Source organism: Sorex fumeus, unplaced genomic scaffold (genome assembly GCF_029834395.1).
Source record: "Sorex fumeus unplaced genomic scaffold, SorFum_2.1 ptg000094l, whole genome shotgun sequence".
Lineage (NCBI taxonomy): Eukaryota > Metazoa > Chordata > Mammalia > Eulipotyphla > Soricidae > Sorex > Sorex fumeus.
In genome coordinates this window covers 20,564,170-20,576,108 of record NW_026606151.1, presented here as the reverse complement: position 1 = coordinate 20,576,108, position 11,939 = coordinate 20,564,170, and the positions used below count along the sequence as shown (strand labels likewise).

The 11,939-nt window shown below is 44.2% G+C and overlaps 2 protein-coding genes across 2 annotated transcripts; one reads left to right on the top strand and one right to left on the bottom strand.

The window, feature by feature from the left end:
* Nucleotides 1-605: 605 nt before the first annotated feature.
* LOC130040148 (histone H4) lies at nt 606-917 on the bottom strand. The gene has a single exon (XM_056132162.1). The coding sequence runs from the start codon at nt 915-917 to the stop codon at nt 606-608; it is 312 nt and encodes a 103-aa protein (XP_055988137.1).
* Nucleotides 918-5,000: 4,083 nt separating this feature from the next.
* On the top strand, nt 5,001-5,872 carry LOC130040268 (histone H1.3). Its single transcript, XM_056132294.1, has one exon. The coding sequence runs from the start codon at nt 5,039-5,041 to the stop codon at nt 5,702-5,704; it is 666 nt and encodes a 221-aa protein (XP_055988269.1). The 5' UTR covers nt 5,001-5,038; the 3' UTR covers nt 5,705-5,872.
* The last annotated feature ends 6,067 nt before the right edge of the window (nt 5,873-11,939 follow it).

Sequence of the window (11,939 nt, the reverse complement as noted above, 5' to 3'; positions counted from 1 at the left end):
GAAATGGGTTATCATTGTTTACAATTATCTTAAGGAGTAGATCTTAAAATGCTTAGCGGTAGTTTAATATCTGTAGCATTAAACGGTTCGCCATAATTAGATACACACAAAAATTGTGGTTTATCTCTTTAATTCAGGTTGTGGATACGAAGGTGGGTAACCAAATTTGTTTGGTTTCAGTATTTTTATAATGCAACGTGTAAATAACCTCTACCCTTTTATAAAGTTCGAATTGATCTACAAAGGAGCCCAGCCGCCTACGTCTTGGGTTCCCTGGCCCACGGCGCCACTTAGCGGCCACCAAATCTGATTAACTCAAAGTCTGCTGTATACAAATATGCAAAATGTACGTTTCCTTTCGGAGCTACTTAGGTCAGCTTTGCAGAGAGTGCCTACGATGTTAGGGTCGAAATATCACCTAGCACTCAGGTCTTGGGAACGAAATGCCAATTTTAGTGATGGCAATAAGAGGGAGACCGTGTGAAAACACTTGTAAGGAAAAACATCACTAAATCGAAACCTGTGTCCACCTCTTTATGTGAATTGATGGGTGGCCCTGAGAAGGGCCTTTTTGGGGAAAATTGGGCCTTGGAGTTCGATGGCACTTAGCCGCCGAAGCCGTAGAGAGTGCGGCCCTGGCGCTTGAGCGCGTAGACCACGTCCATGGCCGTGACGGTCTTGCGCTTGGCGTGCTCGGTGTAGGTGACGGCGTCGCGGATGACGTTCTCCAGGAAGACCTTGAGCACCCCGCGGGTCTCCTCGTAGATGAGCCCCGAGATGCGCTTGACGCCGCCGCGCCGGGCCAGGCGGCGGATAGCGGGCTTGGTGATGCCCTGGATGTTGTCGCGCAGCACCTTGCGGTGGCGCTTGGCGCCGCCCTTGCCCAGGCCCTTCCCGCCTTTGCCGCGTCCGGACATGATGAAGCAGCACCGGAGTAAAGTTCCAGTGCCCTTGTGCTGCCTGCAGTCTCTTAAATATCTGCTCTGCGGACCTTTTAGGGGACTGAAGTGGCGGGGGCGGGAAGGCACCCTGGCCCGCCTTGCTGGGCGGTGCCCTGCGGCTAATCTAGCCAGGGGCGGGGAAAGTCCTTTCTTGCATCTTTTGTTTTCTTTCAGGAATTCTGCTTTTCCCTTTCTGCTGCTCCCGCTCTTGGGAGTATTGCAAATCGTTGCTTATTTTCGAACAAATCTCATAATGACTTTTGTTATTTTTAAAAATGCAATTATGCTATGCCAATTCATCTGCACAAGGGACTGGTTCTAGAATATTGTTCTTTTGGAAATGTGATATTCATGAAAAAATTTTTGTAGGGCTCAAACAATACCTATTAAATTTTGGCCGATCATGAATGTTCTTTCAGAAGAGCACACATATCTATACCGTTTCCAGCAGATATGATTAATAGTACGTTGTAGGGGAAAGGGATTCAGCTTTAATATTGAGTTACTGCTCTGCTTTTAAAACTATCAGTGAGTGTCAGGTTTAAATATAGTCTTAATAAGTTGCATCACTGGTATTTAGACTGAATTACAGGACTTTTGCTGACCCTTGACTGATCTACGACAAAAGAATTTTGCAGCATGATAAAATTAAAATGCAGGTGAAAAGAAATAACAAATGGATAAAGGATATTAACTGATGTTCTATCTTTATATAAATTGACAATCTATGTTTATATAAATTGACAATAAATAATTGTTGGCAAATGCCAACATTTTATCGAACTTAACATTCACAGTGAGCTTCTTGTATGAACATAGTTTAAACTAAGATAAAGTTATCTTTACTATATCAGCACTTAGGCGATTTTGTCGAGGTGTAATATTAAACTTAGCTCATATTAAGCTTAGGTTTGCTTGTAAATTTAGGAACAAATCTTTTAGCCCCCCTCTCGCTCTCCCCCTCCCTTTGATGCCACACCTAATGGCTTAGTGCCCTCTTTGAGCTCAGGGATCAATCCTGGAGGTTTGGAGGGGCCCTTTGTGGTGCAAGAGTTTGAATCCTTGTGGGCTGTGTGCAAGGCAAGATTGCAACTTGCTGTACAATTTCTCTGTACTGAGCGTGGCTATTTAACTGTACAGAGATGGGGCATTTCTGTAATTACAAGAAGTTTTCCGGGACTATGTTGGTCCTGACTGGTAAAATGAATGTGATAGTTATTCAAAAATAAGGTTTATTGCAGCCAGAATAATTCGGAGAATTTTGATAGTAATTATAAACGCTTGATTCTATTTTATCTGAGTGTACCAGATGGTATAGGCTCAGAGACATGTCAGAAAAGAAAGACAAATTTCGAAAGTAGTGATGCCCTTTATAGGAAAGAAAAGGCATGAAATATACCTGTGCTCAATGGAAAGTTTTCAGCTGGAGAGTGTCCTCTGGGGTAAGAGGAAATAAATATCGACATGATTTCTTATGGCTCTTTAGGACATGTTTGTTTCCAGTACAATTCCATATATCCTAAATGATGACGCCCCCTGCCCCCGACACCGCCTCTTCTCCCCCACACCTCTCCTGCTATTTACTCAGAATAGTGATTTAGGTCTAAACATTTGAAATTCTCTGTGATCTGTAATTCCTGTACACAAAGGATAGGTAGAGTGATGTAGTGATACTTCTTATTGTTCTCTTAGTCATTGAAGATATTGTAAGGGAAGTTTAAACACAGAGAACTAATGCAATATCACAAATGAGGTCTATATCTACCTGTGGCTTTCCTGTCATATTTTACTTCTATGAAATAAATGGGTCAATTTCTAGCCTGGTAGAAAATTGATTAGAATGTGTACAGGTTTATATCAAAAGTAAAATATTTGGATAAGCTATCTAAGAAAAACTTTTCAAATTTTCAGGGGTGAGCCAATCTTTAAAGACTTCATCCACATCACTTTTACAGACATAAGTTGTTGGTCAACTAATATATGCAACATAACTTCATCCTTTTAAACATATTTTGTGAATTCAGGTTTACACTCCAGGAAGCGTGGGACTTCTTATTAATAGTTAAGGAAATACATGTAGTCAGTTTCGCTTTTTTAGGATCTAAACAGCCATGGAACCCAGGAAGATTTGCGTGAAAATAAAATGATGATGGCATCTGCTATAGAAAGATCTACCTAACTCTAATTATGAAAACCTATGTATTAGAAACAAGTTCAGTAGTTATTTAAAAACTGATAAAATGACTGGAGTGATGGACAAAAATCTTTGATTCATAAAAATTTTGAAAAATCTGCATTTTAATTCTATATATAGGGCTCTACAACGCAAAGCTATAGACTGAAAACTCAAAGGTCCCATAACATGTTGATTACCATTGCATTGCTCATTGAAGATGACAAACACTCCCTTCCTTCAGACACTTGTAAAATGCTGTCGAGGAAAAATTAGAATGATTTAGATATACTTTCAGTCTATCCCTTTATATTTGGTACATAATATTATCTCAAGTCCCAGGCAGGACTTTGTTTTAAATCTCTGATCACCAATAAATGATCATTTAAAAATGTTTGTAGATGTTAGTTTTCATATTTAGTTCTGCAAATAGCTGTTGAAATGGTGTCCAGAGACCTTGATTCCTGGGATGTTAATGTTAAGCCACTTAATTATGTGGATAGATAGAATTGGAGTATTAATAAGAAGATGCTTTTTTAATGGGGTTTAGTTTTAGTATCTACGGTTTTGCTGTAGAATATTAGTGTGATAGTCAGCTAAGCATTATTTATTCTATCTACATGAATTCTCTTGTAAACTAAACGAGATGAAGTTGTATTTGGTCACATTTGACATATAATGTTGGTGCAGCTCCCTTTGATTCTAATGTCCAGAAAATTACTTTAGGTTTTACTGGACCTAGATCACATTTTGTAAGTATGAAACCTGGGATGAGAGGGTTGTAAAAGATAACATAGTGATTTACGTGAGATTTCTTCATTTTTTTCAGAGTCAGGGGAATGAGACCCATTGTAATTACTTCATTTCTAATAAACAGCTATGTCCATACTTGCAACGTTGCAAAATCAAATCTTAAATCATAAGAAATGTATGCAACATTCCACCTAAATGTTGTCAGAGGAATACAGCTATAGGGTGCCTGTCATTACTTACAATATTAAGTGGATGGAATATAACTGGGCTCTGTCATTTCAGTTCATGGCTGACAGAATTTTATAAAACTGTCCTTAGTCACTGACTCATTTTTTTCTCCTTAGATGTAGTTGCTTTGTAATGTCCATTCTGGATCTGTAAAATTCAGCAGTCTGATTTTTAAAAAGAAGTTGGTGACTTTATGCAGAACTGACTATTTAAAAAACTGGATCAGCTTCTCCTGCTCTTTCTTCTTAAAATGTTTTAGTCTCCAAAACATTGATATGCATCCCAACTTATATACTGATCACTCAAATACTTCTGAAAAACCAACCTTCTTTTCTTAAATTCTTATCCATCTTGTGATAGAATTTTCTTCCCCCAGTGCCAATTCCTACTGCTTGTTGCAAAGAACTTGAGAGAGAGCCTGTGTTATTGCTCTCGCGAAAAAACCGATTTTAAATGTAAATTGGGGGAAAGATGAGTTCCTTTTAGTGAAACTGCAAAGAGTAGACACTGCGGAACAAAGTCCCGCAGGGCTGATTTGCAAAGGACAGAAGGAGAAATAGCATTTTTAAGGAAAATCTGAAAGTTGTCTCAAATGGACCGAAGTTTGCAAGAGAGTTGGGGGAATCAGGAAAGCCCCAGGGCGCCGGTGTTGACACTAGAAGTCGCAAAGAAGGCAGGCATGAAGCCTGAAGACTTTCTGATCCGGTTCCCCCAAATCTCTCATTATTTCGTGCCCGGATTTCGGATATTTTTCTTCTTTTTTAAGGGGCAAGAAACACAACCACGCGGCCGAGCGGAGGAGCCGTCCCCGGCAGCGCGGCGCAGGGCGCAGGCAGCCAATCATCACGCAGCGACTCTCTATATAAAGCCCGGCCCCCGGCGCCCGGGACGCGACGCTCTGACAGTTTAAGCTCACTTTTTGGCTCTCCTGCCAGGCAGAAAAATGTCCGAGACGGCTCCCGTGGCTCCTGCGGCTCCCGCACCTGCGGAGAAGACCCCCGTCAAGAAGAAGGCGAAGAAAGCCGGCGCCGGGGCCGGCAAGCGCAAGGCGTCCGGACCCCCGGTGTCCGAGCTCATCACCAAGGCGGTGGCCGCGTCCAAGGAGCGCAGCGGCGTGTCCCTGGCCGCGCTCAAGAAGGCGCTGGCGGCCGCCGGCTACGACGTGGAGAAGAACAACAGCCGCATCAAGCTGGGGCTCAAGAGCCTGGTGAGCAAGGGCACCCTGGTGCAGACCAAGGGCACCGGCGCCTCGGGCTCCTTCAAGCTCAACAAGAAGGCGGCCTCCGGGGACGCCAAGCCCAAGGCCAAGAAGGCTGGTGCCGCCAAGGCCAAGAAGCCCGCCGGCGCGGCCAAGAAGCCCAAGAAGGCCTCGGGCTCCGCCACCCCCAAGAAGGCCGCCAAGAAGACGCCGAAGAAGGCCAAGAAGCCGGCGGCTGCAGCGGGGGCCAAGAAAGTGGCCAAGAGCCCGAAGAAAGTGAAGGCCGCCAAGCCCAAGAAGGCGGCCAAGAGCCCGGCCAAGGCCAAGGCGCCCAAGCCCAAGGCCGCCAAACCCAAGGCGGCCAAGCCCAAAACCACGAAGGCGAAGAAGGCGGCGCCCAAGAGAAAGTAAAGTGGCAGCAGGGTCTCCTGCTTGCAAAAATCTCAAAAGGCTCTTTTCAGAGCCACCCACTAAACTCAGGCGAAAGAGCTTAACGCTAACGTAGCTGGAGCTGCTAGCACGTCTACGCAGAGTTGGGTTTGAGATTGCCGCGGGCTTTCGTGATTGGCCCGTCGTACGCGCGCGCGCACTGTCATTTAGTAAAAATTCGTGTTTTCATTGTCTCCCGAATAGTGCAGGCGGGCACTGGGTGGTTCTTTTGCGTATTTTGGTTTTAGCACAGTCAGGCTACTGGCAGGACCCACAACCTCCAGCCGCTGTTTTTTGCTTGGCACTGCGGGTGGTCAGCGGCTGGTGGTGCCGCGTTTTGTATATTTCTTTCGGGCCACTTTCACCACCCTAGCCTCCAGGTCGGCTCTTACTCCGGCAATTCTGCCAGGGTAAGGCGCCTTGGGCTTGGCACCCGATCGCGTTTCGGCGGCGGCAGTGCAGTTGGTTCACGGGACACTGAGCGGGCTTTGCCTTTGGCGCGAATCTGGTCGGCCGGTTTTCCGCGCCCCCACGTTTCTGAAGACTTGACCAGCCAGTGTGGGGCAGCGGGACTTCCTAACGTGTCAGCATATTTTCTTTCACTTGTGCTCTCCCATTGGCTTGCAGAGGCTCTCCAGCGTTGGCCAATCGGAACTTAACTCTGGTTTATTTGCATAGGCTCCAGGGAGAAAATACAGCACCAAGGACACGTTGGGTTATTAACTGTGTTTTGTACTTAACTGTCAACGCGTAAAGCTTTTCCTCTCGCCGCCCCATCCACGGAATTTGCTTTTTTAATTTATCCACGCGAATGCCATACTGCCTTACCGCTGCGTAATTGTTATTAAAAATACGTCTCGAAGGCACCTTTGTCGGGTTTTGATGCCATCTTTCCCAGATTGCCCACAAATCATTGAAAGGGCTCAGGAAGTCGCGTTTAGTTGTCTGATATCTCCTTAGAGGGCTAAAAGACTGCCCGGAGGAGGAAACAAAAGGAAGAATCACTGGGAAGGTGGCTAGGTTTTTTTAATTCCTGGGGATGGGGCTGTGCTGAGCAAAGTGGATTCAGAAGATGGGTTGACTGACTTGGATGCATCTTCATTCATTCTAAAGCTAAGGGTTACTCTTACTGTTGTTATTATTGTTCGTCTTTGGGCCACATCCGGAAATGCTCAGGGGTTACAGCTCTGCATTCAGGAGTTTCTCCTGGCGTTTCTTGAGGGACCATATGGGATGCCAGCGATGAAACTGGGGTCAGTCACTGTCAAGGCAAACGCTCTACCCCTGTGTACTATCGTTCTGGCCATAATATATATATATATATATATATATATATATATATATATATAAAACCTGTTGTAGATTTTTTTTGTACTACTGAATATTGTTAAGTTTCCCTAAAACAAAGTTTACACTGGAGAGTCAGGAAAGTGACATTTCAGAAACATTACAACTGATAAAGCACATACCTTGCTCCAGGCTAATTGAGTTAGATTGCTGGAACAAGGTAATTTCTAACATGCCACGATCCCTCACCCCTGAGTTCAGAGTTTGTGTTCCCTAACAACCCCTAACCCCAGTCCAGCCTGAAGAAATCTCTGAGCAGATCAGGTAAGGGCCTTGCCTTAGATGTGGCTGACCCAGTCTATGTGATCCAGAAGTCCCCAAACAAAACAAAACAAAACAAAACAAAACAAAACAGAAAAGCACCCCCCTTCCCCCAAGAAATCCCCAAACAGGCAAACACCAATAAAAACATCTTTTTGAGTAAGTGTCTGTAGGTGCATGTGTTGTCTGAGGTGCTTGTGAATCCCTGAGCCAATCTTCAGTGGGCCATTATTATTTAGACAGTTTGTTGTTATATTTGTTTGTGAGCCACATCCGGCAACGCTCAGGGGCTACTCCTGGCGCTGCACTCAGGAATTACCCACAGATAGGGTCTGAAGGAAAAACAAAGAAGAAATAAGGCAAAGAACAGGAATGACCCAGTTCACCTGGTCAGCAATTTGTAGGCCTGCGTGTGGAATTCCAATGTCATTTTCCCTATGTTTTCTGCTCCGTGATTCCTTACCTACTGTTTCATTATTAAATCAGCCACAAACAGAATCCGACTGTACCACTCTGGGTTCTTCAGATGCCAGAGACATAAACAAAGAGGCCAACTGACAAAAATAAAAATAAGGACAAATAGATTGATGACATGCATAGTCATGTACAAAGATTCAGTAAAGGAACTGAACCACATAATCCTTGATGCCATCTTGAATTAAGGCAGACACTGGGAAGGAAAAAGAAGGTTGGATCGACAAAGAAGTATAGCGATTTATATTCAGCGCTTCCCAGTAGACCCCGACATTCTTTCTTTTTCTTGTTTTATGAGGCCACAGCCAGTGGCATTCAGTGCTCAAGAATCAAATTAGGCCTCCTGCATGCGAAGCTTATGCTCAGTTTCTGTCCCTGTCCCCTTCCCAAAGACACATTTTATTTTATTTATTTATTTATTTATTTATTTATTTGCTTCTTGGGTCACACCTGGCGATGCTCAAGGGTCACTCCTGGCTCTGTACTCAGCAATCATTCCTGGCGTGCTCAGGGGACCAGATGGGATGCTGGGAATTGAACCTGAGTTGGTTGTGTGCAAGGCAAATGCCCTACCCACTGTGCTATCGCTCCAACCCCCCAAAGACACATTTTAAAGAGCGTCTTCATGCATGCCCACTGTGAGTTGTCCAAGTCAGAAAACATTTGGGATGCATCACAGGAAATTATACATGATTCTATAGGTGACCTGTTTTCACGTTGGTTTAGGAGAATTATTTTTATTCCTTTTGAGAAGGGCACATGAGGTGCTTTTCAATGGATACAACCCAGACTTCCCAAACACAAAGTCAGAGCACTACGCTTGTTGAATTATCATCCCAGTCACAATATTTCTTTTCCTTGAATGGTGCTATTTTTTAAAAGATTCAGCTTGTCAATATCTTTCTCTGACTCCCAAAGCTTTTGTTCAAGTTTATGTATTTATGTTTGGCAGTTCCAGTGATTGAACCCAGTGTTCCTACACAAAGTAAGTGCTTTGTCACTGATCTACATCCCAGAATCTTTAAATGAGCATCACACACACGTCAATCTTTAAATGAGCATCACACATATATATAGGCTGGAGCGATAGCACAGTGGGTAGGGTGTTTGCCTTGCATGCCGCCGACCCGACCGATCGGAGTTTGATTCCTCCGCCCCTCTCAGAGAGCCTGGCAAGCTACCTAGAGAATCTCTCTCCCCCGCACGGCAAAGCCTGGCAAACTACCCGTGACGTATTCGATATGCCAAACACAGTAACAAGTCTCACAATGGAGACGTTACTGGGCCCGCTCAAGCAAATCAATGAACAACGGGAAGACAGTGCTACACACACACACACACACACACACACACACACACACACACATCAATTTGCTTGAGCAGGCACCAGTAATGTCTCACAACAAATTGTGAAACTTGTTGTTACTGTGTTTGACATATCGAATTCGTCACGGGTAGCTTGCCAGGCTTTGCCATGCGGGTGAGATACTCTCGGTAGCTTGCCAGGCTCTCCGAGAGGGGCTGGAGAATTGGACCTGGGTCAGCCGCATGCAAGGCAAATGCTCTATTCTCCAGCCCACATATATATATATAGGTATATATATATTCATATATATGCCTTTTTATAATTGGAACTCACTAAAAAAAATTGAATCATAGTGACATACACTTTTTTTTTTTTTGCTTTTTGGGTCATACCCAGCGATGCACAGAGGTTACTCCTGGCTCTGCACTCAGAAATCAGCCCTAGCAGTGCTCAGGGGACCATATGGGATGCTGGGAATCGAACCCGGGTTGACTGTGTGCAAGGCAAATGTCCTACTCACTGTGCTATTGCTCCAGCCCCAACCATTTTCAAAGCTGTTCTTGATTGGATTTCTGTTATATAATGTTCCAACTGCCGACCCTTCACCAGTGTATTTTTCCCACCACCAATGGTCCCAATTTCCCTCCCACACTCCTGCCACTATGACAGGCACCTCTCTCTCTCTCTCTCTCTCTCTCTCTCTCTCTCTCTCTCTCTCTCTCTCTCTCTCTCTCTTCCCTCTCTCTCTCTCTCTCTTCTTGTGGGCCTCTGGTTTGCAATACATATAATGAAAGGTTATCGATAGATACATATTATTTTGGGGGGCGTTCATTTTGGGCCACAGCCAGTGATCTTCAAGGGTTACTCCCGGCTCTGTGCTCAGAATATACTCCTGGTGTGCTTGTTGAACCATATGGGATGCTGAGGATCAAACCCATGTTGTCTGCGTGCAAGGCAAATGCCCTGCCTGCTGTACGATTGCTACAGCTCCAACATCCTGGATATTTGAAGGAAAGTATATTCTGCTGCAGGAAGATGAGAGCAGGGGACTGGAGAATGAGTGCACTGGGTAGAATGTTTGCCTTGTACCTCCCTACCCTCCCACCCGGGTTTGATCCCTGGTGCCATATATAGTTTTCTAAACCCTAACAGGAGTGATCTCTGAGTACAGAGCCAGGAGTAAGTTCTGAGCACAGCTGGGTTAGCCCCCAAACTAACAACACTTCTCTGGCCCCCCTCCCTGCCCCTACCCCTCACCAATAGGTGGGAACATGAAGTTCATTCCTTTGCCTGTATTTCATCACTAGTGTGGGCAGAAAATTCTTCCCACAAACCCCCTACTTTCTTCAATCTGGATCTTATAACTAATCAAAACAGCAGTAGACAGAGGCCAGAGATAGTCCAGTAAGGTACGCGGGGCATTTCTGTCCCAGGTTCTATTCCTGACACTCTGTTTGGTTTCCTGGGCACCACCTGGAATAATTCCTGTCTGGAGTAACCTCTGAGCATCTCCAGATGTGGTCCAAAAACAACAACAATAAAAAAAAAACAGCATTAGACATCTTAGGAAAAGAAGCCTCAGTTTACTAAAGTCCACTTGAGCATTTACATGACAGTAAATTCTATACAGAAAAGGGGCTCTTGTTCAAGGAGCCTGGGAGGATGAGACTCCCCAGGACAATAGGGCGATTTCCTCATGGCTCTGAGAATGAAGATGTACTTTCAGAGAGAGTACGTTTCTCTTGATAAAGACACACTTATTTGATTTCCTTCACTACAGCATTTTTGCAGGTTACAAAAAGGGAGAGTTTTTTGTTTGTTTGTTTTATTTTTTGCTTCTTTGACTAGGAAAAAAGAAAAGGGCCTTCACTACTCTGACCAGAATCTAAGTAATGGAGATTTTTTTTTTTCTGAGATTCAGGAACTCCAAATATTTTAGTTTCCTACCAGGGTGATGCTTTTGGGAGAAAACTGAGAAAAGCCTCTCTGATCCTTTCTGAGGTGATCCCACATCCACTACCACAGTCGTTTTCACTTCCTTTTTCTCTTCTCTCAAACCTTTCAGGAGTTTTTGGAGTTGAGAAGAAAACTTCCCCAACAGCCAATCTGGATTCTGATGGTGGATGAATGATCAAATTAACATCAATAGAAGAAGGGAAAGCAGGATTGACTAACCTATGCATGGAGAACCTACATGACTGTAAATCCTAAAGTAAAATTGGGCAATCCAGGGCTTTCTATTTGGTGTGTCGGGAAGAGGCCCTCCCGTTGATCGTCGATTTGCTCGAGCGGGCCCAGTAACGTCTCCATTGGAGACTTTGTTGTTACTGTGTCTGGCATATCGATATGTCGGGAAGAGAAGGGGGATTATTCATAACAAGAGGTGATGGTTCTATCTTTACTTTGAAAGGACAGAATGTCTCATCATTCTTTTTTCTATGTTTGAATGATGACATAGTCGATATTCTCAGTCATTAGAGGGAGCAGTGAACTATTCTACTCAGGATAGGGCAAAGGGACTAGGAGAGAGGCAAGAACAACTCATTCTTCAGAGCATCTATTGACATTAGATGCCAGACTGGTAAGTATGGCAAAAGGCCTACTCTGAGATTCTTAGGACCAGCTCTCTGTGACCTCTTGTAGAATTCAATCCCACAGACTCTTCCCATTTCCATTTCCATTTCCACCTACATTTGTCTAATTAAAAAACTTTTCCAGTTTCTCTGGCACTGTCTTTGATGACATTAGCTGAGTGCTTAATTCTTACCAGTCATACATCTATTTTCCCTTCCTTAAACTGTGCCAAGGAAGATGGGCTTGTTTGTTATT